Below are 25,812 nucleotides of genomic sequence, written 5' to 3'. Positions count from 1 at the left end.
GTTGGTCCCCCCTTTGCTGCAATAACTAATAGTTGTACTAGTTCCCATCCTGACAGACACCTCGTTAAGTTCGCTGATGACACTGCCTTGATCAGCCTGTTGCATGATGACTAGGAACACCATGACCCGGTCCTAAATGACTTTGTAGAGTGGTGTGAGGAATCACACTTGGTCCTCAATACCAACAAGACCAAAGAGATGTGCATAGACTTCAGGAGGTGTACAACACCTACCTCTGCAACATCTATCAGAGGTCAGAATATAGAGATTGTAAAGGTATACAAAACCCTGGGTGTCCTCTTGGACAATAAGCTTCAGTGGAGTAAATGTACAGACCTGATCTACAAAAAGAGCCAAAAAAGCTGGGATCTTATAATGTAGACTGTACTATACCGTACTATATCTGTTTTACAAATCTTCCATTGAGAGTATTTTAACTTTTTGTATTGTTTGTTGGTTTGGCAATGCCACTGTCAGCCAGAGCAATATGCTGAGAAGGATTATCACGACATTCAAACAGACAGGCCTGGATGAGATCGTTAAGGTCAGGGCCCTCCGCAAGGCTCATAAAATCATTTTAGACCCAAGCCACCCCCTGTACCCCTGTTTTTTTATGTTTTGGTATGTAACTGTTATGAAAGTTGTATTGGCAATTTTGTTTTGTATTTAAACAACACTTTAAATGTGTACATGACACTGCAACAACATTTCCCCATGGGGACAATAAAGTCAGTAAGTAAGTAATAACAGCCTCAGCTCTGGGGCGGCAGGTAGCCTAGTGGTTAGAGCGTTGGGAATCCCCGAGCTGACAAGGTAAAAATCTGTCGTTCTGCCCCTGAACAAGGCAGTTAACCCACTGTACTCAGGAGGCTGTCATTGTAAATAAGAATTTGTTCTTAACTGACTTGCCTAGTTAAATAAAGGTTACATTTAAAACATAAAAAAATCTAAACTATTCTGGGAAGGCTTTCCACTAGATGTTGGAACATTGCTGCGGGACTTGCTTCCATTTAGCCACAAGAGCATTAGTGAGGTTGGGCACTGATGTTGGGCGATTAGGCCTGGCTCGCAGTCGGAACTCTAATTCATCTCAAAGGTGTTCGATGGGGCTTTGTGTGGGCCAGTCAAGTTCTTCCACACCTATCTCGACAAACTATTTCTGTATGGACCTCGCTTTGTGCAAGGGGGCATTGTCATGCTGAAACAGGAAAGGGCCTTCCCCAAACTGTTGCCACAAAGTTGGAAGCACAGAATCATCTAGAATGTCATTGTATGCTGTAGGGTTAAGATTTCCCTTCACTGGAACTAAGGGGCCTAGCCCAAACCATGAAAAACAGCCCCAGACCATTATTCCTCCCCCACCAAAATGTACAGTTGGCACTATGCATTGAGGCAGGTAGCGTTCTTCTGGCACCTGACAAACCCAGATTAGTCCGTTGGACTGCCAGACGGTGAAGTGTGATTCATCAGTCCAGAAAACGTGTTTCCACTTCTTCAGAGTCCAATGGCGGCGAGCATTACACCACTCCAGCCAACGCTTGGCATTGCGCATGGTGATCTTAGGCTTGTGCTCGGCTGCTTGGCCGTGGAAAACCATTTCATGAAGCTCCCGACAAACCGTTATTGTGCTGATGTTGCTTCCAGAGGCAGTTTGGAACTCGGTAGTGAGTGTTGCAACTGAGGACACTTGGTTATACGCACTTCAGCACTTGGCGGTCCCGTTCTGTGAGCTTGTGTGGCCTACCACATCACGTCTGAGCCGCTGTTGCTCCTAAAGGTTTCCACTTCATAATAACAGCACTTACAGTTGACCAGGGCAACTCTAGCAGGGCAGAAATTTGACAACCTGACTTGTTGAAAAGGTGGCATCCTATAACGGTGAGCTCCTCAGTAAGGCCATTCTACTGCCAATGTTTGTGTGGCTGAAATAGCCAAATCTCCTAATTTGAAGGGGTGTCCTAATACTTTTGAATATATAGTGAATGTCTCTCTATTATGCGTGGGAATAATTTGGAACAGATTTCCAAAAATAAAATCACGTGGAGCTGATTTGGTGTTGTTTTTACAGTCTTAAGTCCAACAAAAATTATTATAAATTTTTTTTTTCAGAAAACTTGGGGGGCCAAATAAAGTCAAATGCGGGCCAAATTCGGCATGCGGGCCGCCAGTGGGGGAACCCTGCCATACATCATTAAGATGATTAAGATGATAATGATGTCATTATCTCCTACCAGTTCAGTACACTGTCAGTGTCAAGCAATAAGACAAAGATACTCTGAAAAGGCATCCTGCCTTCCTTGAAGTAATCACTGATCTGACATAGAGCCTTGCTTTTACCTACCAAATATTGATGACTCCAAGGAAGGGAGTGAAGTAAGGATGCATTTGTCCTCCTGTGTGGCTCAGTTGGTAGAGCATTGCGCTTGCAACAACAGGGTTATGGGTTCGATTCCCACAGAGGACAAGTACATCTGCTAAATTACTAAAATGTAGATTTGGTATAGTATTTGAACCTCCGCTGACCTCAATCAAGACATGAACTTCCTCAACATTCAGTCTCTTGACCGTCGATCTACTCATGATGATTAATGATGTTGTTGTTTTGAAATTGCTTGTTTTTTGTTGCTGTTGCTTTACAGCGCCTTGACATTTCTTTATGTAATGAATAGCGCTATAAAAGTTTTATAAATTATTATTATTATTAGTGGTATCGTAACGATGTACTTCCTGTAAAAGCTGGCTTTAGTTCCCAGGATACATTCAGGATAAATCAAGTAGGAGAGCTATTTCTGAGGTCAGATAGTTTATTCTCTCTCTCTCCCCTCCTCTCTCTCTGCAGAGAGTCAGCAAAAGGAAAAGAACGTGACTAGGACTCCACTTGAAATTAAACCATGCATGTGTTTTGCATCTGAAACAGGGCTCTTCAGAGTCTATTAGGTTTTAGTAATGCTATATATATATAAATAAATAACCTCTTGTAATTCCCGGCAAGGGAGCAACAGGTTTCAGCATGAGTGTAAATTATTATGCTTTATAACTGAGGGGTCAAAACTGTTGTAGCCTGTGTAGGAGAACACTGTTCGCAATTATCATAAATAAAAAAAAAAAATTAAATCTGACTTAGTTCAATCTTCGCTGCTGATATGATATGCATCCAAACAAATAATACATTGCGTGGGAAATCTAACCCTCATTTGAAATGAATTGAACCTACCTTGTAACTCAGTGTCTCCAGAAACCTTTTGCTGCAAAAAAGAGAGAATTTGAAAGAAGTGAGTGATTTTGGGAATAATGCTCAGAGAAAAGACGATTAAAGTGTAAAAACTTTTCAGTAAATCTCCACGTTGTGCTTTTCTGTGGGAAAACTATTTGTACTGCATTGTACTAGTGTTTATTGTTTACACTGCCATTCACATACTAAGTCCATCTTGTTTTGTCTTGATAAGTCATGATATAACAAACTATCTTCTGATGATAAACTTCTGATGATATGTGACAAAAACAATGCTCATTTTGAGCAAGTTCTTTATCCGATGTCCTGGGAAACAGGCAGTTTGTTTGTGATGTTAAAGAGTAGCGAGAAAGAGCTTAAAGCTAGCTAATAGTGGACATGGCACCGAAGACATCAAAGGTCATGTCACATCACGGGCAGTCAGACCGCTCAGTTGAGGACTCCAATGTTTCACTTGGCCGGCTATAGCCTCTCGGTCACAAACTCCATACCTACGGACTGTAAAAATGATGTACACACATCCAAAGCTCCTGAGCAGGTGCTGAATATAGAAAACTCAGGTATTCTGCAGGTTGCACTTCAACACCTGGGAATTTGAACTTGGTATGTTGACTCTTGGTGAAAGTTTGTCTTCAGGACCATAACCTGAGGACGAACTAGTTAAGGCTGTGGTGTACTGCAGAGTAGCATGAATACTGACACTGCTACAGGGCCCACCTCATATCCAGTAACAGCCTTTAGCTATGCCAGTAGCAATGATATACCACAACCTTCAGTGCATTCTCTCTTTAGAATACCATGTTTTGTGGTCATTGAGGCCTTTGTGTTGTCAACATGTCATGTATCTTTCCTCCTAGTTCTCATACCAGCCACTTCACACACCAGCCAGTCAGAGTGCTGTCATGACAACAGGAACAACAGCATAAAAAAATAGCTCCTACATTTTTCTCCCTCTCCCTCGTGTTCATGCCCTCAAGCACAATTCACACTCTTCGGATCATACCTCAGCCTAGGAAAATATCAAGGCATCAAACGCATAAGTTGTTTCGGTTCGGCCCCAGAATGAAATGAGCAGAAGACATTTTCGGAGTGATCAGTGATTCGTGTTCGCCAACTTATTTGGTTATGCAGTAGTTTTTTTACTCTGTCATTTTGTGACAGCAGCCCTGTAGTGAAAGATCATTCTCCTAATGCTGATTGAATTGACTGAATGAGAGAGCAGGGTGACACAGAAGTCGTAGATGCTGTGAAAGAAAACATAAGCCAGAGACCAACGCAGATAGAGAAGGAGGCAGAGAGGTACAAATGAAGATGGAGAGACCGGTGGAGTGAGAGAGAGGGAGAGAGAGAGGCAGAAATGGTGGGAGATACAGTCGATAAAGATAACAGAAGAAGATGGGTAAGGAGGCACAAGATAAAGACAACGTAGACAGACTGACAGACAGTGACAGACAGATAGGCAGAAATACATACATTGAGACAGAGAGACAGGCAGAAAGACATACATTGAGACAGACAGGGAGACAGACCTCCTGGGGAAGGTGAACCTCAGTGTGTTCTGGACGAAGCCGTAGCAGCAGGGGCTGACCACGAAGGTCGCTCCCGCCTGGATACACTGCTCTACCACCATGTCTGTCACAACGCCACACGCATGGAGGGCCACCTGGAGACACACACACGTTAAAACGTTAAAACACATTCACACACGTTAAACACAGGCACACACGCACACAAATTTGTTAAAAATTACCCAATCAGAACACCCTCTTTCTCTGCATCCATCACATCATCACGATACGTTACGCCTCATTGGAAAACATCTCGGATAGCAAACCTAACCCTGAGTCAATAGGGAAAACAAACCGAACCGTTTGGAGAAGAAAATAAAAAATCACTGATTAACTAGTTAAAGAAGCCATTTGATGCTGAACGTGTGGAGTAAACAAACTTTTGAGTTGTTTAGCAGTGGAGGCACGGTGGGACCGGGTTTCCCATTGAGCAGGTAAACTGAGCCTGATGCTCTGCATCTCAATAGACATTACCAGAGGAGTGGTTAGAGGATGCTGGGTGGAGAGAGAGAGAGAGCAAGAGAGAGAGATGGAGAGAGAGAGATGGAGAGAATGAGATGGAGAGAAAGAGATGGAGAGAAAGAGAGAACCTCTAGGACTCTACTGTAGCAGACTGTTTTCCTAATATCCTTGTCCTGGGGGCCCACTTCAAGTCGATATCCATTAGTACAGTGATAGTTGATCAGTTGACAAATTGATTCCGGAGTGTTAGTACTGTCTGAAATACATCAGATAAGCGGCATGGTTGGGGTACTCGAGGAGAGGTTTGGTAAACACTGGATTAGTAGATGTTGATAATTCTGAGGAGAGCCTCTTCGACTGAAGAGACCATCAAAATCCCATAACATCTATGGAAGGTGGACTTGAGCACCTGGAACCACTTTTAGTTGGGAGTAGGTTGGACCAGGGCCAGGCAGCCATGTTAGCTCCCCATTAACATTACAAGGGGAATATTTAAACAATGCTATGTAACTATCTGAATGTCGAGAACTAGAACAAAATATATAGCATTGTAAAAGTTGTCCTAGCTCTCTAAAGATTATGGCTCTGGGTAGTACTTATCAGCCTACTGTTACTACTGGTAATTTTCAATCAGCACCCTGGCATTGGAGCCCAGTCAGAAACACTAGCTAGCTAACGCCTAAGTATTTCTCCAACGTCATCAGCTCTGAATGGAGGATCCAAAATGAGGTGTTGGGAGAACTTCAAAAAGAACCCCAGAGACAATTTTCGAGATAATACATGTTGATTCGGCCACGTCCACGTACAACAGATTCTGTTCAATGTGCGAGACAACCTCTTCCAAGACTTGAGACTCTAATTATAGCAAATCCCCCGCTAAAGAGCAATTAACGACCATTCTTTCTGGATGAACGTCCCCTAACGTTACTTTAAGTCCACATCAAATGTATCGTGGCAGGCTGACTGCTGTAATCCATCACAGCTGTAATATATACCACCTGCTCCTTCACATCCACGTCACAGCTTGGCTTTTCTCTGTGGATTCTGACATTTCCGTAACTATAAAACCGCAGCCAAGTTTTTGTATACGCTCCTCTCTCATTCTGTGGTGGCGGCAGAAGGCTTCAGAACACCTCAGCCAGGCATTTCCAGGGAGAGTTGGACGGGCTCCTGAGAAATACACTGCAGCCTAGAGATTTAAGGGACCTTAATCCTCCTGTTGTTTGGCTGCCAATGCCGGAGCGCCTCTCCCCCGACCACACCGGGGCCCTGCAGTACCGTGGCCTGGGTTGGCCCGTCTTTGGCATGACTATCTGGAGGCATCGTTCCAGTCACGTAGGGGAACTAGAAGACAGGTACTTATAGGAGGACCAGAGTGCTGGAACGTTAGATGCAACTCTTTAAGCCAGGGTTCCTTAGTCTTTTGTCCTGGAGGCATACTGTAGATTCAGGTTTTCATTCCAACAACATGGCAGCATCTCGTTAAACCTATTATACCAGTGAAGGGAAATCCCTGTGAAATGGTGCATTGAGGTCAGTATAGGCAAAGTGTCAGAAGTAGAATGGCCGACAACAGCAATACCACAAAGACCACCGGCGACTTTAGCACGAGCAGCGGAAAAGAAAAGATTAAGAGTAGAAGCTACTAGCCACATATTGGGAACACATTCCGAGGCATCCTTCTGCCTTTTTTATCGTCGGCCATCTTGGAAGCTAGCCCTCCTCCTTGTAGTAATGTGATAAAGATGGAAGTCCTTCCTGCCAACCAGACCAGAGGAATGTTGTTGTTGGCTGTTTTGCATTTCTGAGGAGGAAGCACTGCATATAAATTCCAAATGTATTCTTTGTTCTTGAAACACTTGGAGGGTACTACTCTGTGTGCTTGTATTGGTTACTTACTCAAGAGGGAGCGTTGCAAAGGAAAACACAGACACACCATGTGATAAAACAAGACTAAAGAAACAATTGGAAAACTAGACTAAAGAAAGGAACTGTCCACGTAGGGGAGAGCCTGTTTCCATTAAGCCAGAGGCTTCTGTGGAGGCCGGTATCAATTATGGATTAATGCGAGCCGATAAAGGTTTGAGGATTGTTTGGAAAAAAGCACTCTTTATTAGTCTCACCCGTCTTTTGGGGGGTGGGTGGGTGGGAGGATCTTATAGAAGATTCTGGTCCACAATATTCTTTTCCCCCTCTCATTTTTGCATGAGTACAACTTCTCTTCATAATGAATAACAACAGGCAGTGGGCTGAAATATGAGCTCTGAAACTCATTATTCACAGCTAATACACCCTGGTCCACACACACACACACACACACACACACACACACACACACACACACACACACACACACACACACACACACACACACACACACACACACACACACACACACACACACACACACACACACACACACACACAGTCTCAGTGTGAAAAACACTTCACGGTTAACCACGGCAATATATCACACCCCGTGTGCATCGGTGCTTATTACCTCTGGTATTGAATTAACATTTTTCCCCGGTATTACTTTCTACACATCGTGGTTGATTTGCACTCTTATCAAATACTGTATCATAAATGATGTACTTGTCAGGGCTATAGGGGGCTGTCAGTGATGAGCAGAGATAACCTAACTACAGTAACTACCACACAGAGCAGCTTTGCTTTGACTCCCACTGTTCTAGTCTACTCAGAGCCTAAAACTCCTCTACCCCTGCTGGGTGGAGGGGGCTAGGGAGGGAGAGAGAGGGGGAAGAGAGAGTGGTGGGGAGACAGAGAGAGGGGGAGAAAGCAGAGAGTGAAAGAGGAGAGAGAATGAAGGGAGAAAGATAGATCGATACTGCGATAGAGAGAGGAAGAGGGAGCGAAAGAGAAAAGAGAGAGCGCGAGAAAGAGAGAGAAGATAAAGGGACAGCACTGAAGACTGACGCAGCTCCAGATCAGATCTTCTCAGCAGTATCCAGACGTTACGCTCCACTACTCTCTCTTCCTCTGAGGACCTGGCTCAATGTTTCTCCCCAAGGAGAGGAGTGGTGGTGAGGTGTAGGCCTCAGCCATCACTCGAGTACAAGGAGAGGAGGGATACACTGGTGGATATTCTATGAGATGAGATCTATGGAGGACAAACCCTCGTCTCCAATAGAGCAGCTCTGATGCCAAACTGATTACACACCTGGCTCGGCACACGCCTTGCTCTTCCAAAATGAGAGAGCAAGCCTCCATGGCTAAGAATAGGGAACAAGCTAATTAGCCTGAGTAAATGACTATCTAGGGCTATAAATGGAGTCATGTATAATACATACTGGGATTATTCAGCATGATGGGCTGCACCTGGGGGTGAGGGAGTGGGCACTAACTGACAGCACTAAATAATATGCCGTGCATTCACACCACGGACAGGTGCACACGCACTAACACACACTACATGGCTGAGTCCACACAGATAATGTGTTAGAAACTCTGGGCTATTAAAAAGTTAAAACTCCTCTGCGCAAAACCAAGGGAATTGTTTCTCAATAAATCTTTCTCCTTAACGCATAAACACTTGCTAAAGGTCTCTCCACATGTGTGTGTGTGTGTGAGTGTGTAGAAAAACATACCCTGACTACAGTAGATACCAAACACACTCCCCAACCCACACAGTACTGTGGAGAGTACATTGCTGTGGAGCAGGTCTCCATGAAGTGGCTGGTCTGGACCTGTAGTTAGGCACTAGATCTAATAACAGCAGGTATAAATATGCCTTCTATTGGTGCCACAGACAGAGAGATGGGAGGAAGCTTTCAGCACAATATACACTATGTATACAAAAGTATGTGGACACCCCTTCAAATGAGTGGATTCAGCTATTTCAGCCACACCTGTTGCTGACAGGTGTAAAATCGAGCACACCGCCATGCAATCTCCATAGACAAACATTGGTAGTAGAATGGCCTTACTGAAGAGCTCAGTGACTTTCATCGTTTGCACCGTCATAGGATGTCACCTTTCCAACAAGTCAGTCCGTCACATTTCTGCCCTGCTAGAGCTGCCCCGGTCAACTGAAAGTGCTGTTATTGTGAAGTGTAAATGTCTAGGAGCAACAACGGCTCAGCCGCAAAGTGGTAGGCCACACAAGCTCACAGAACGGGACCGCTGAGTGCTGAAGCGCGTAGAAATCGTCTGTCATCGGTTGCAACACTCACTACCGAGTTCCAAACTGTCTCCGGAAGCAACGTCAGCACAATAACTGTTTGTTGGGAGCTTCATGAAATGGCTTTCCATGTCCGAGCAGCCGCACACAAGCCTAAGATCCCCATGCGCAATGCTAAGCGCTGGCTGGAGTGGTGTAAAGCTCACTGTCATTGGACTCTGGAGCAGTGGAAACGCATTCTCTGGAGTGATTAATCACGCTTCACCATCTGGTAGTCCACGGACTAATCTGTATTTGGCGGATGCCAGGAGAACGCTATCTGCCACAATGCATAATGCCAACTGTAAAGTTTGGTGGAGGAGGAATAATTGTCTGGGGCTGGTTTGGGCAAGGCCCCTTAGTTCCAGTGAAGGGAAATCTTAACGCTACAGCATACAATGACATTCTAGACGATTCTGTGCTTGCAACTTTGTGGCAACAGTTTGAAGAAGGCCCTTTCTTGTTTCAGCATGACAATGCCACTGTGCATAAAGCGATGTCCATACAGAAATGGTTTGTCGAGATAGGTGTGGAAGAACTTCACTGGCCTGCACAGAGCCCTGACCTCAACCCCATCAAACACCTTTGGGATGAATTGGAACACCGACTGTGATCCAGGCCTTTTCGCCCAACATCAATGCCCGACCTCACTAATGTTCTTGTGGCTGAATGGAAGCAAGTCCTCGCAGCAATGTTCCAACATCTGGTGGAAAGCCTTCCCAGAAGAGTGGAGGCTGTTATAGCAGCAAAGGGGGGACCAACTCCATATTAATGCCCATAATTTTGGAATGAGATGTTCGACAAGGAGGTGTCCATATACTTTTGGTCATATAGTGTACCTTCTATTGGTGTCACAGACAGAGAGATTGGAGGGAGGAGGAAGCCTTCAGCACAATGTCTCGTCTGAAACTCACTACGATGACTCACTGTCTGAACACCTCGTAACATAATGTACCTGGGAGAATAAATGGGCATAGAATACATTTTACATTTTGTTTTTTAAAAGGTATCACCGCAGATACTGAGATGAGCGAGATGCAAGACTTTTCCTCACACAGTATCTGCGCACGTGCACGCGTTCGCTTCACACTTTCACAATGGAGAGGTCGAGCCTCGAGCAACGCTCTTAAGTTGTGGAAATTGACCCACTACGCTGTTTCTTTCTGCATCTACGTCATATCACAGAGTCTACATCATGACCTCTTTTAGGGAGGGACTGATAGACAAACCTCCTGGACCTCAGCCAGGGGGTACAGTACAGATTCTAGTCTGAATCTCAGCTATGACGACTCACTCTGTCTGAACACCTAGTAACATAACGTACTGGAAGGAGAGACGGCCATAACATGTTTAACATTTAGATTTAAACATTATGTTTCGCATATTTTAGAGACATGATATACTGTAATATAACACAATAGACATGTCCAATCAATTATTATGAACGATGATCTGACACTTGATAGTTGAAGGTGAATGTTTTCATTGTATCTGTCCCTATCAAATAAATACATGATTAACACCAACACTTAGCATCTAGGTTTAATACACACTAAGGCCTTACAGTTCATTTGGGGCGAGGGAGATTACTTCCTACCCTGGTTAACCCTGACTGAACTCTGACCTCACCGTGATGAGTGAAGTGACACAACGGGGAAGTTAGCATCCAAGCTGGTTGAACCAAGCTAATGAATTCCTAAATCAAACAAGCACCTGTTCTGTGGCCAACAACCAACACAAGCAGAATCAAAATAGACCTGATAATAGCGTAATTAACGACAACTCGTTTAATTTGGGACTAATTAGGCAGTTCAGATCGTTAGAGTGCCGCTGATGAACGTGGGCTTTTATTCGATTCTGGCAGGAGAGGAGAGGAATTGAAATACACTGCGGGAGACCCACACACACACACACACACACACACACACACACACACACACACACACACACACACACACACACACACACACACACACACACACACACACACACACACACACACACACAGTAAATTGTAGGCTCTAATCTCATCTGGCCCAGACTCTGTGTGGAGGAGAGAGAGGAGAGAACAAGTGAAGTAACTTAGAACTGTGGTAGCAGCGGCTCGCTGAGTGAAATAAACCACAATTACAATTATCTAGCACAGCAAGGGAGACTTGTGTGTGAACGAGCGACAACACACACATACACACACACACACCCACACACACCCGCTGGTTGATACAGATGCAAACGAGTCAACTAGCGGAGTCAAGATGAATCATGTGGTCAAAATGAGAGGTCAACGTCATAAACGGTGCAAATAGCTGGGGAGTTGAAACATTTTGCCTTTATGATAAACATTTAGTCTTCCAAACGGTTATTCCTTCTAACCTCTGCCTGAATAGCACATATTGCTCCTACATCTTTTGGCAGGGTGTTTGTTTACGCTCCACTTCAACGCTCTGCAAAATAAGCAATTAAGAGGGAAATGTGTTTTCTTTTCAAAGTATTGGAGGAGGAGGAGGAGGCGGCGGGGGAGAAAAAGGTACTGCTAATGAAAACGAAGCACTGAAAAGCTTGGCCGTAATGTTCTTCTGACAGAATCCTCAGAGAAGGGAAGGACAAGGTCCCCATTATAATCAACTGGAGAGCAGAAGTTACCAAAATGAGCAGTAAAACGTTTTTCTAAGGAAATGCCATCTTTGTTTCCTCTCAAACATTCAAACATACGGAAGTGGGCTAAACTTATCGCAAAATAAGTTCCAGGAGATGATTCTAAATCCATAACTGAACAAAAAAGGAATCCTGCTGCTCTACTCTGTGACAATGTAGATAAGACACTTTGAAAGCAGCAAGACTGTGGAGGATTCCTTTCGTGTGCAAACTGAGTCTTCTCTCAAGTGTCACATTGACAACTTGAGAAGATGAGCCATCTAGAAGTACTGGTGAAATCAAACCGTTTGTTAAGCTGTCTTTGACAGTAGTAAGTCTCATGGTGTACAGTAAGTACGTCAAGTAAAAGAGATGGAATGAGCTTCTGTATTAATGTCTGTGTAGTGAATATGAATGTCTCAGTGGGTTAGACTAGCATAGTTCTGGCAACACCTTGTTGTGGGTTTGATTTCCTTATGGGACACACAAACTGCATGCACGTGCCACTGTCAACGTCGACAGTCCTGTAAGTCCCTTCAGACAAAAGCATCTGTTAAATGACCATATTACATTATATCAAAAATAAGTTGTAATATAATATTCATCTGTACTCACCCCTATGTGGAAGGGTCCAGTGAAGTAGTCCAGGTTGGCCTGGATGAAGCCTATGTTGGTCAGGCCCAGTTCAGCACTCCTCACCTTCCCCCTAACCAGAGACTCCTCCTTGTTCTCTATCAGGATTACCTACAGTTAACCATACAAGATTACCGCTTACTTTTAGCTAATCAACTCTGGTCCTCTGTTGCTCAGTTGGTAGAGCATTGCTCTTGTTACGGCAAAACAAATGGATTCCCGGGACCAACCGTATGTAAAAAATGTATGCGCGCATGACTAATTCCCTTTGGATAAAAGTGTCTGCTAAATGGCATATTATTTATTTATATATTATTACCACTTACACTTTGCTAATCTAACGTTACTCTTAGTTGACTCTTACCTCCAAGGTTATGAATAGCTTACTGGACAGCTATAGGCTAAAAGTCTAAGATTTATTTGGGGGAAAAATACAATTCTACAGTGTAAAATACTTAAATTGTCCTACTAAGATTGTTATTTGCAAAGAAATTAATGAGATACAACATGCTCGAAAATCAAAAATTCTCTGGAAAAACACAACACGAATGTGTAACTCTGTATCAATTATGTCAAGCCACCCCAATGCGAGCAAATGGCGAGCTAGTTTCAACTTGGTAGACAAGACAGTTTCAACTTTCAACCTACCTGGCAGTCGGGCAGCGTGTGAGCCAGAATGATCCCGACGTGGCCCTGGAAAAACACAACACGGAAAAAGACAAGACAAATACATACGGAGGAAAAACAAGGCTCAAAGAAAAGCCGAGCACATCAAAGGGGTTGGGTGATCAGTAGTGGCCTACCGCTCTGTCCATTCCAATATTGACCCATTATCCACCCAGTCAGCGCTACTGCTGTGAAGTGTACTGTACACTCCCTTCATCACTCCACTCCCTCTCCATCTCTCTCCTGTCTGTCTGGCTGTGCATGGAATAACAAGGGTTTTCAAAAACAGAGAGGGGAAAGAAGATAAGAGGAGAAATGCACACTTTCATCCTGATTTCTGACAGACAGACTAATGAGGACAGACCGACGGAGAGGGATGGAAGGATAGAGAGAGGGACGGAAGGACTGACGGACGCACCCCTCCGCTGCAGAAATCCTCCACTGTGTCCCCCGGCCCGGCCAGCTCCGTCACCATGGCGACCAGGTTGTTCAGCTGCTGCCGTTTCCTCGCGGCGCGGACGTCAGACACCTTCCCTGCAGACAGAGCTGAAGATTCAGTAAAAAGGAATGTTGTGCTTATGCAATAGAATTATAATATATGCCATTCATCAGATGCTTTAATATTGGTGTCCCCAGCGGGAATCGAACCCACGAGCCTCCACTAACTTATGTAAGTCTCATATAAGTGAAATAAGAAGGTATTGGATGGAATGGTAATATCAACATCTTCATATCTGTACAATACCAGAAACTTTTTGCTTAGTTTCAATGTTTGACTGGAAGATGAATCAACAGTATCCAGTCGCAGTACAGTCAATTCAGGTGTGACATATTTCCTGTTCTCCTTCAAACATGTTTTGAATTGCTTTATTTCTTCTACCCTTTCATTCTGTCTTTCCGTTTCAGGAAGGAACCTTCATAAAAAAACTTTTATTACCCAGGAAGATGCTCTCTTTTCTTCATATGAATGCAGAAGTGCCAGGCAGCGTTCCTACTTCATGTGTCCCTGCTTTGAAGTGCACAACATTCTGTCACACTGTGTTTTACAGGCACAGAGCTATGATGATACAGCACATGCTGTAATCCAGCTACAAGGGCCACTCATCATCATCCCTCATCAACAACAGTTTCTACCGACCGAGTGCAAAACACCATTCAACAGGGTGAAACAAAACAAGCGACAGAGCCAAAATGGAGTGGAAACTTTTCTGCTAGTGCAAAGAAACAGAGCCACTTTAGTGGTATGCAGCCTCACAGGATGTACGTGATTAACGCAATGCACATTTGTATCCCCGTGTTCCTCCTCATCCAACTCCTGTCTCTCGTTGGCGGCGGTGAGCCAAGCGTGGCGTGCGTCTGCGGTACCGTTTCTGGCCCATAAATCTTGAGTGATGATTGCTTCGTTTACCCCGGTGCCATGCTATGATACCCGCTGGAATATCAGAAACACATTAATGGTGGCCTTCCCTTCTCTCCCCAGATCACTGCCGCCTCCGCAAATTGATATACGGGCGACGCACACTCACACACACACACACAGGCCGGGTGGGGGGCTGAGAGAGAAGCGACGACAGTAGCGGCGGGGTACGCCTATATTCTCGTCACGCTAATACAAATAAGGAATTTCACAGCCCTTGCCCTCGCCATCGTTATTTACCTCGCACCGCTTCATATTAAACCGACTCCCAAGAGTACAAGAGAATGGAAAAAGCAAAGAGAGGAGCACGTCAAAAACCGTGGGGTGGTATTGACCAGGTAGCAGCAGCAACTTTTCATTTAGATGAGTTATTCAGATCCACGTCTGTTCTCCAATAAACATCCCGGCCTCCTGTGAGGCCTACTATTGAGCGCTTTTATGCCGTCGGATTGGAGGAGCGCTTCGGGGTCTTAATTGACAATTGCCTTGCGCGGTGGGATGACAGCTGAAACAAAACGCCGAATGGTAAACCTGGGACGTGACGAGTGGTACAATGCAGAGAGATGAGATGAAGGCAGGGTGAGTGTGAGAGACACGCGAGGGGCCAAAGCCCAACAATAAGGCTGACATGAATGATACAGTGTTTTATGAGAGGCCGAGTACAGGCAACAGAGACATGGCTCTGGGGCCAGTTCATTTACATTTTACATTTACGTCATTTAGCAGACGCTCTTATCCAGAGCGACTTACAAATTGGTGCATTCACCTTATGATATCCAGTGGATCAACCACTTTACAATAGTACATCTATATCTTTTTTTTGGGGGGGGGGTAGAAGGATTACTTTATCCTATCCCAGGTATAGGATAAGTTCAGGAGGATTCAACACTGTAGAGTATTCAGATAAAAATGCATTGGGTAGAAGAGAAATGCCTCTCTGTCATGTAGAATGGGGAATCATGTGGGGAATCAACTCTACACAAGACATTTCAATCACCACTATTCGGGTATGGGCCTGTGGGATGGATGAGTGGGATGGTAGGAGAGGTCATTTCGTGGCTCACCAACAACCACTCCACTGTAAGCATGAAAGTTTTGATGAAGAGGGGGCAGCACTAGACGGAAGTAGAGAGGCTATTGTCTAGTACAGACTGAGAGAGCTGGACCTGGGTCTTTCATCCTTCTTTATCCTTCTCTCATCTGCAGCAGAGAGGAGTGACAGTGACCCACATGGCCCTGGCTGAATAGCCGTAATTGTGCAACCGGCAATTTCCATTCTGCAACACCCAGCAATTTCCACACAGCGAACCGTTCTCACATGAATAGAATGAGAATAGAAACCGCAAAAACTTTACAAGTAGGACAAATATAGTATGAAATAGCCGTGAGTGTATAACAACGTAGTTATTACACTATAGTTTGGCTGATGAGGTTGTGACTGTGTTTTTGCCTTATACAGTAGTTATTATACACTGTAGTTTGGCTGATGAAGTTGGGACTGTGTTTTTGCCTTATACAGTAGTTATTATACACTGTAGTTTGGCTGATGAAGTTGTGACTCTGTTTTTGCCTTATACAGTAGTTATTATACACTGTAGTTTGGCTGATGAAGTTGTGACTGTGTTTTTGCCTTACACAGTAGTTATTATACACTGTAGTTTGGCTGATGAAGTTGTGACTGTGTTTTTGCCTTATACAGTAGTTATTATACACTGTAGTTTGGCTGATGAAGTTGTGATTGTGTTTTTGCCTTATACAGTAGTTATTACACTGTAGTTTGGCTGATGAAGTTGTGACTGTGTTTTTGCCTTACACCGTAGTTATTATACACTGTAGTTTGGCTGATGAAGTTGTGACTGTGTTTTTGCCTTATACAGTAGTTATTATACACTGTAGTTTGGCTGATGAAGTTGTGACTGTGTTTTTGCCTTATACAGTAGTTATTATACACTGTAGTTTGGCTGACGAAGTTGTGACTGTGTTTTCGCCTTATACAGTAGTTATTATACACTGTAGTTTGGCTGACGAAGTTGTGACTGTGTTTTCGCCTTATACAGTAGTTATTACACTGTAGTTTGGCTGATGAAGTTGTGATTGTGGTTTTGCCTTATACAGTAGTTATTATACACTGTAGTTTGGCTGATGAAGTTGTGACTGTGTTTTTGCCTTATACAGTAGTTATTATACACTGTAGTTTGGCTGATGAAGTTGTGACTGTGATTTTGCCTTATACAGTAGTTATTATACACTGTAGTTTGGCTGATGAAGTTGTGACTGTGTTTTTGCCTTATACAGTAGTTATTATACACTGTAGTTTGGCTGATGAAGTTGTGATTGTGTTTTTGCCTTATACAGTAGTTATTATACACTGTAGTTTGGCTGATGAAGTTGTGACTGTGTTTTTGCCTTATACAGTAGTTATTATACACTGTAGTTTGGCTGATGAAGTTGTGACTGTGTTTTTGCCTTATACAGTAGTTATTACACTGTAGTTTGGCTGATGAAGTTGTGATTGTGGTTTTGCCTTATACAGTAGTTATTATACACTGTAGTTTGGCTGATGAAGTTGTGACTGTGTTTTTGCCTTATACAGTAGTTATTATACACTGTAGTTTGGCTGATGAAGTTGTGACTGTGATTTTGCCTTATACAGTAGTTATTATACACTGTAGTTTGGCTGATGAAGTTGTGACTGTGTTTTTGCCTTATACAGTAGTTATTATACACTGTAGTTTGGCTGATGAAGTTGTGACTGTGTTTTTGCCTTATACAGTAGTTATTATACACTGTAGTTTGGCTGATGAAGTTGTGATTGTGTTTTTGCCTTATACAGTAGTTATTACACTGTAGTTTGGCTGATGAAGTTGTGACTGTGTTTTTGCCTTATACAGTAGTTATTATACACTGTAGTTTGGCTGATGAAGTTGTGACTGTGTTTTTGCCTTACACAGTAGTTATTATACACTGTAGTTTGGCTGATGAAGTTGTGACTGTGTTTTTGCCTTATACAGTAGTTATTATACACTGTAGTTTGGCTGATGAAGTTGTGACTGTGTTTTTGCCTTATACAGTAGTTATTATACACTGTAGTTTGGCTGATGAAGTTGTGACTGTGTTTTTGCCTTATACAGTAGTTATTATACACTGTAGTTTGGCTGATGAAGTTGTGATTGTGTTTTTGCGTTATTTACAGCTGAATTAGCTAAGGGTCTTGAGGAACCACAGCAAAGTCCAACTCCTAATTTAGAGAGATAAACACATGCTGATCTATTAGACTGGTCTGTGGCTGGTTTCCTACACTGTCAGCACGTATCACCGAGATCATTCACACACATACAGACAGACACACTTTATGCAGCCGGAGGAAATTACCTAACAACTCCTATAGGTTTACCCATTAATCTCCCCCAATCAAGTGTTAATTAAAAACCTTAAAGGACATATCCATTTCAAATCCTCAGCTTGTAAGGAAGCACTAATCCTATCATGTATTTATTTAACTATGAACTACTGGTACGCCAGTTAGGTTGCATGGTGCACCTGGTAGCCTGAAGTGATTGGCTAAGGACAGAGTGTCTGTCAATCTGCACTACTATGTCTGTCACTGCTGGAAAGATGTAATATCATATCAGCATGATGTCAAGTGCTATCACTCTGCAGCATGTACTCGGTGTTATACCAATGGCATGTCTCCCAGGAACTGTGTGTGTGTGTGTGTGTGTGTGTGTGTGTGTGTGTGTGTGTGTGTGTGTGTGTGTGTGTGTGTGTGTGTGTGTGTGTGTGTGTGTGTGTGTGTGTGTGTGTGTGTGTGTGTGTGTGTGTGTGTAAACTCTCTGTCATCATCAGCTCCAGTTCAAACCCCACAGGGGATTATGCTACTCTGTTACAGGGAGGAGAGACTTCCGATATGGAACACGGAACACCACAAAGATTCCCAGTGCTCCGGATGGAGATTACGACAACAGGGCAGGGTATGGTAAGGCAGGGTATGAAAAGGCAGGGTATGGTAGGGCAGGGTATGGTAAGGGTATGGTATGGCAGGGTATGAAAAGGCAGGGTATGGTAGGGCAGGGTATGGTAAGGGTATGGTATGGCAGGGTATGAAAAGGCAGGGTATGGTAGGGCAGGGTATGGTAAGGCAGGGTATGGTAGGCAGGGTAAGGTAAGGCAGGGTAAGGTAAGGCAGGGTATGGTAAGGCAGGGATGGTATGAAAAGGCAGGGTATGGTAGGGCAGGGTATGGTAAGGGTATGGTATGGCAGGGTATGAAAAGGCAGGGTATGGTAAGGCAGGGTATGGTAAGGGTATGGTATGGCAGGGTATGAAAAGGCAGGGTATGGTAAGGCAGGGTATGGTAAGGCAGGGTATGGTAGGGCAGGGTATGGTGAGGCAGGGTATGGTAAGGCAGGGATGGTATGGCAAGGCAGGGTATGGCAAGGCAGGGTATGGTAGGGCAGGGTATGGTAAGGCAGGGTATGGTAGGGCAGGGTATGGTAGAGCAGGGTATGGTAGGGAAGGGTATGGTGAGGCAGGGTATGGTAGGGCAGGGTATGGTAGGGCAGGGTATGGTAGGGCAGGGAGGGTATGGTAAGGCAGGGTATGGTAAGGCAGGGAGGGTATGGTAGGGCAGGGTATGGTAAGGCAGGGATGGTATGGTAAGGCAGGGTATGGTAAGGGTATGGTAAAGCAGGGTATGGTAGGGCAGGGTATGGTAAGGCAGGGATGGTATGGTAAGGCAGGGTATGGTAAGGGTATGGTAAAGCAGGGTATGGTAGGGCAGGGTATGGTAAGGCATGGTAAGGTAAGGCAGGGAGGGTATGGTTAGGGCAGGGTATGGTAGGGCAGGGAGGGTATTGTAAGGCAGGGTAAGGTAAGGCAGGGAGGGTATGGTAAGGCAGGGTATGGTAAGGCAGGGAGGGTATGGTGGGGCATGGTATGGTAAGGCAGGGAGGGTATGGTAAGGCAGGGTATGGTAAGGCAGGGAGGGTATGGTAGGGCAGGGTATGCTATGGTAAGGCAGGGAGGGTATGGTAGAGGCAGGGTATGGTATGGCAGGGTATGGTAAGCAGGGTATGGTAGGGCAGGGTATGGATGGGCATGGTAAGGTAAGGCAGGGAGGGTATGGTAAGGCAGGGTATGTAAGGCAGGGAGGGTATGGTAGGGCAGGGTAAGGTAAGGCAGGGTACGGTAAGGCAGGGTACGGTAAGGCAGGGTATGGTGGGGCAGGGTATGGCCGGGAAGACCTCCTTAGTTTGTTTTAGGAAGAGGACCGTTGGGAAGGTGTGAAGAGGGTCGTTTCATTTCAGCAAGCCATGACACCCACCATCTGAGACTGCACTGAAATGGTTTCTGTAGTTAGAAACAGAAAAGATGATTTGATTTATCTTTCAACAAAATAATGTTTCACGAATGCTAACATATTAGTTTCTAACTACAGAAATGATTTCAGAACAATCTGAGATGGTGGTGTTGAAATCGTCTTTCTAGTGCTTTTTGAGGTGGAACGACTCAAGGGCAAAGCACACACACCCTGGGAAGGGCGAAGCGCCAGACCTATTTATAACTATCCAGGACCTCAGGCGGTTTCCTGGTTTCCTTCGTCCCTTTGTTGACAGAGGCTTTTCGGGTATGCGTGAGCACACCTGAAACATTCTGGCTGGAGTTGGAGACTGCAGAGAGAGGGTGTATAATTAATTTTATAATGACGGTTGTAACAACATGGCTGCATCCCATTCCCATTCACGCCCTGAGAATTTTAAATGGGAGTTTTTATTTAAGGTTTCCGGATCTAATAACCACTAAACAACGTCTGCTCGCACTAATTGCGGTTGCCTGGCTGCCTACTTAAGACTAACAAGTGCTAAAATAGCCTTATACACCTGTAGTTACAATGCTCTCTCCCTTGTAGTTGTGCACCCAAAAAAAAACAAGCAATTCCTTATTAGTTCATTCATTCACTCAGTCTGATGTAGCCTACAGTCTTCAGCCATTAATCCAATCAAGTACTGCTTCTAATAAAATAGAATACAATATTCCTGGTTTTCTGGTTTAGTGTGATAACGCGTTGTTGTTTTTCTGTCGTTTTCCCAGCAGGCACCAGGTCATGATTAGTGCACATGCTGGACTGGACTGTAGTCCACCCAGCCAAGACGTCTCCTTTCCCATGAAATGAGCCAAACCCCATCCCATACTCTCCTCCAACTCCCCCCCCTCATCTCTGAAATTAAAGCTAGACATTTCACTCTTCTCTTGTTTTGGCACACACTCAGGGTCAGGCTGGGCCTCTTACGTCTGCTCTGAAAAATGGGGCAGGACTTGGACACCCAGCTTGACTAAATGCCTCACAAACTCACTTTCAAAGTCCGGAAAGCTCATGAATAGGATTGTCTGTTTTAAAGGGTGGCCCCGGCACCGCATCTCATTAAACCCATGGATTGAGATGATAAATAATACTGGTATAAATCAGCTGTAATAGTAGGTCTCTCTGTGATCTGAGCTACCTGTTTTGTTGCAAAGGATTTACTCATAGCCTAGTCAGAGAAAAACATCACATTGACACAAAATATGACACAATACGGATTACTGCTACTGCCTTGCAAGGAGAGCTATGCTAATACTGTGGAAGTATAGGTTTGGTCAGCCAGTACATGTTATATCCATTTCCCACGTACAAACCCCCCTAGCAGACAATAGGAATGTATGCAGGCTTGATGTTGACTAGAGATCCAAGCATGCTGCATAACTATGATGATTCATGCTGCTTAATCTGAATGAGGGCAACCAAAGGTAACGAATACCTGAGGGCTGCATCACGTCAGACTATGTTGCCAAATAAGATTGGGTGTCGGTTGCCAGGTTGGGTTGGCGTTGTCAGATTGGGTTGGGGTTGCCAGGTTGGGTACAGGTTATTAGGTTGAGGGCAACCTCCAAAGTGAAAACATGTCTGGACTGTAAAATACTGTAGTTCTGGATTCTCTGTCTATGCACGGTGGTTTAGTAGAAGCCCTAATAATATGGTGGATCTTGAAAACAACGGTAGGTTACTCAACCATCTTCCTTGTAATTCAGGAGGGATTGTGGAGTGAAAGGAGGACAATCTACATATTGATTTATGCACTCCCCCCACAGCTACATTCCTATTTGGTTTAAAATTCAAAGCCAATTTATAAATCAGTCACAGCGACAACAGTGAAGTATATCATCAACAGCCTGCGACTGTCATCAGGCGAGGGCTCAAAACAAGCCAAAGCCGACACCTGTGTGACAGGTGGACCACATCCCACATTCTACCACCGACTTCATCTCTATCAATATCATCCATTTTATGGACACAAGGACAGAAGAAAAGACATCGAAAGAAAAACAGACACTGCAGTGACTGCGAAACACAATCTTACGGTCTGAACAGACGTTCTCATTTAGACTCACCGAAGAGGCATTTATGGTAGGTATGTGCTTTGGGGAAAGAAACAATTGCCACCATTGTAAACAGAGTGACAGACAGGAGACAGATTATTAAACTAGCGTAAGTCAGTCGTAGTACAGGAGCTAGCCTATAGCATAGAGCCACTAGCATAAGTCAAAGTCATAGCACAGGAGCTAGCCTATAGCATAGAGCCACTAGCATAAGTCAAAGGCGTAGTACAGGAGCTAGCCTATAGCATAGAGCCACTAGCATAAGTCAAAGGTGTAGTACAGGAGCTAGCGTATAGCATAGAGCCACTAGCATAAGTCAAAGGCGAGGTACAGGAGCTAGCCTATAGCATAGAGCCACTAGCATAAGTCAAAGGCGAGGTACAGGAGCTAGCCTATAGCATAGAACAATCTGTTGAGCAGAGTGTGTTGTGCAGCCAAAACAACAGTGGAGGAGATAAGGAGGACAAGGGCAGCCAACCAGAAGCCACCGTCGCCGCAACATACTACCCATAAACCCTTTCTCCTCTAGTGGAGCAAGATGGAGGTCATCCAACGGAGAGGAGCGCGGTCACAGTCAGTCACATACGCTCGGAGGCAGTGGAGACGGATGTGTGTGTATGTGTGTGTGTGGCCACCCACAGAGACAGTGGCCACCCACAGAGATCCACCACTTTGTTTATTGTTGCTGCTGTATGAAATGCAAAGTCATTCCTTTGTCTTCCTCCCCCTTGACTTGACTTGACTTGACCCCCTAGACGTCATTCTGCTCACATAGTGGGTTAGCTAGTTCACCTGTTTGGTAAGTCTGATGGGATCTGATTGCGGGTTTCTTTCTGAAAGACGACCCCTGTTGTTTAACCTTACACTGAGTTCTGCTATGTGAGCGGACTAGCTGAGAAGTAACAGAGTTGCTGGTGGTGTTTGTGTTGTGTGTGTTTGAGGAAAAGAACTTTGCCACATATCTGTTCTTGGTGGTGATAATGACAACTGGGCAGGCAGCCAGAGACGACAGCCAGGGTGAGGCCTAGGGGATCCTTAGCCTTGGATGGATGCCAGGGAGGTCACCTTTCCCAGTCGGGTCCAGCGTAGGACCACCCTGCTGGGATTAGCTAATCAGGCGAGCCTGAGGATCCACGGAGCCGGCCTCTGGGCTGACACACTGACAGGAGAGCAGGATCCCTGCTGGCTTTTTTTCCTGGCACAGAGCCTTTATTTCTTCCTTTTCTGATGCCGCAGGGCTGCAACGGGCCTATGAGATGCAGCGGAACTCTGACGGTGCCCTATCAGATTGATCAGAACATAAACAGTGGGTAGCCTCGCTAGGGGGCCCCGTGTTTAGATCACAGGGATCTGGATGAGTGCTCCCACCACTAACGTCAGAGAGAGGAAGATGCTGGTTCAAAGACAAAACAGACTGGGCTGACATAAGTATGCATACATAAATAATCTAAGTAGGCTAACAATGCATATAGGCTATATTATTCCTTCTACGTAGCCTATTCATATTCATCAGCACTGATCACGTCAATGTAAAAACAGGAAGCATGTAGCACAACCATATATAATCACATAAAAGCAGCATATATCCAAGTAAGCTTTAAATAAACTGAGCATGGGCTATATTCCTTTAATACATTATTTGCAAGCACTGGGCCTAATGATCAAGTCAGTGTTCGACAGGAAGCACACATTATATCCATGAGTAAAATTACACTTTAAAGTGTAAAGTTGTCCTATCAACTTGGCTAAGTGATATTTCAGGCTTTAGAGAGAGGCCTTTAAAACATGTTCACGCTCAATGCCCTAGAACAGATTTTTCACACCACACAAACACTTAAGTCAAGGCTAACAAGCAGAAGAGAGTACTACGCCGACATTAACAGAGGCAGAAAAACTGAAAAGCTCACAGGGGTAGGCTTGGGCGGTATGCCGTATATACCGGGGTATTTGGAAAAAAACATTGGATGGTTTTTCAATACCGTCAAAACCCTTTGAAGTTTTTCAATACATGTGAATATTTGTAGCTACTTTTCAAGTTATTACCTGCAGTCAACTTGTGCAATACATTAGGAGATAAAGCAGATTGTGTTCTTCAATTCATCCGTCACATTATTTTACATTACGAAGCTTCCCGTAGTTCCCCAGAGCAGTTGAGCCAGTCATGTGTTTGTTTGTAAATAGCACAACGGGAGAAAGCAGGAGCCAGTGAGTCCATAGCGTTCTATATCTATCGGCGAGTCTGTTGTGCGTCGCACATGAGGTGATGAAGTTACACTTGTATACAATTCACTACTAAATTCTATCTTATAATGGCTTTCTGCCAGAAGTCAAAGTGAGCTCTGGATGAGTTCTGTACAGCTGCCATTTTTTCTCCTCCATTCTTCTCCTATCTGCTCCATGTACACATGCTGCTCTTCCTTCAGAAAAGCATGCATCACAACTTTGTTCATTTGCACAATTTATCTTGTTCACTTTCACTTGTAATTGTCCACACTCACCGAAAACGACATTTGGTAGTTACTAGCTATGCTTGTATAACTTTATGAGCTGGATTTGCCTGTCTTTGCAATTCGTTTATGTTCATTTTCACTTTTTTTCGCTCGTTAGCATTTAGCTAACAGCGTCTACGTGATTTCGCAATTAGTTTGTGACAATTTTGTTAGCATTCTGGTAAAAGAGGCCTAATGGGCTTTCTTGCGTTTTTAGCGCCCCCTTGTGTGCTATGCCGATAATACAGTAAATCCCAGGATGAAAGAAAGATGGTAATATGATATGAAAATCTGGATTCTGCCCAAGCCTTCACAGGGGTCAAGTGAGGACTGCTTCATCCAAAATCAAGGATGAAGAATTCAACTAGCCGGGGTGAGGCCTTGCATTGATTTCCTGCCTGTTAGCAACACATGTGCGTAGCCATTAAGATGGAGTTTCGATCGCCTTGTAAAAATGCCACATTCGCAAACACAGTGATGGAAATAACAGACTGCTCATAAAAGATGTACAGGAACAGCATGCATGTAATCCAGCAGTTAAAACGCACCTCAGACTTGCTCCTAAAAGGCATTGGCCAATTTGGCAGTCCAGGAGAAATATCAGGGTGGATATTCAGAGTGTTTGTGAGAGACCGTTGAGAATTTGTCATGCTAATTGCTGAGCGAAAACCCTGAGAAGGGTGGAGATAATCCATTTAAGAACGGCTGAGTCAAAAACAGAAATAGCCAAGCCAAGGTTTGTTTCGTTGTATATTCACAACTAGTAGCTCGACCAATGTCTTTGTGCAACAGGTGTGCTTGTCTTCCAAACACCGTGTTGCAGGCCCATGGTCAAATCTTCAAGGTTACAAAATAAATGACTTTACATCTATTAACATGCCAAAGCTGAAGCAAGCAAGAGCCTCCTTGAAAGATGCCGAGGGAAAAAAAATCGGACAATACAAAGCCTGCTGGAGGAAGTTTGTGAATGACCTATGCTATCCAAGGAGCAGAAGCTTTTACGTAACAGTCACAATGATTCGGTGAATTGTGTGGAAAACAAGCTTGAGCACAACTACCGCTGACAGAATAGTCACTGCCTGCTAGATTTCTTTAGCCCACACGCTATGACAAAAC

The 25,812-nt window shown here is 44.3% G+C and overlaps 1 protein-coding gene across 1 annotated transcript in view; it reads right to left on the bottom strand.

Annotated features, from left to right (window-relative positions):
• Positions 1–3,176: 3,176 nt before the first annotated feature.
• The window catches only part of LOC106602266 (glutathione S-transferase C-terminal domain-containing protein-like), a 41,910-nt gene continuing 19,274 nt past the window's right edge, over positions 3,177–25,812 (bottom strand). The window contains exons 2-6 of the mRNA XM_045717616.1: positions 13,794–13,921; positions 13,358–13,402; positions 12,692–12,820; positions 4,762–4,895; positions 3,177–3,245 (exon numbers count right to left, since the gene is read on the bottom strand). Of these exons, the coding sequence (XP_045573572.1) occupies positions 3,191–3,245; positions 4,762–4,895; positions 12,692–12,820; positions 13,358–13,402; positions 13,794–13,921 (491 nt within the window). The 3' untranslated portion in view covers positions 3,177–3,190. The remainder of the gene's footprint in view (positions 3,246–4,761; positions 4,896–12,691; positions 12,821–13,357; positions 13,403–13,793; positions 13,922–25,812) is intronic.

This window comes from Salmo salar, chromosome ssa04, assembly GCF_905237065.1.
Source record: "Salmo salar chromosome ssa04, Ssal_v3.1, whole genome shotgun sequence".
Taxonomy (NCBI): Eukaryota; Metazoa; Chordata; class Actinopteri; order Salmoniformes; family Salmonidae; genus Salmo; species Salmo salar.
This window is presented reverse-complemented; position numbering and strand designations above follow the sequence as displayed.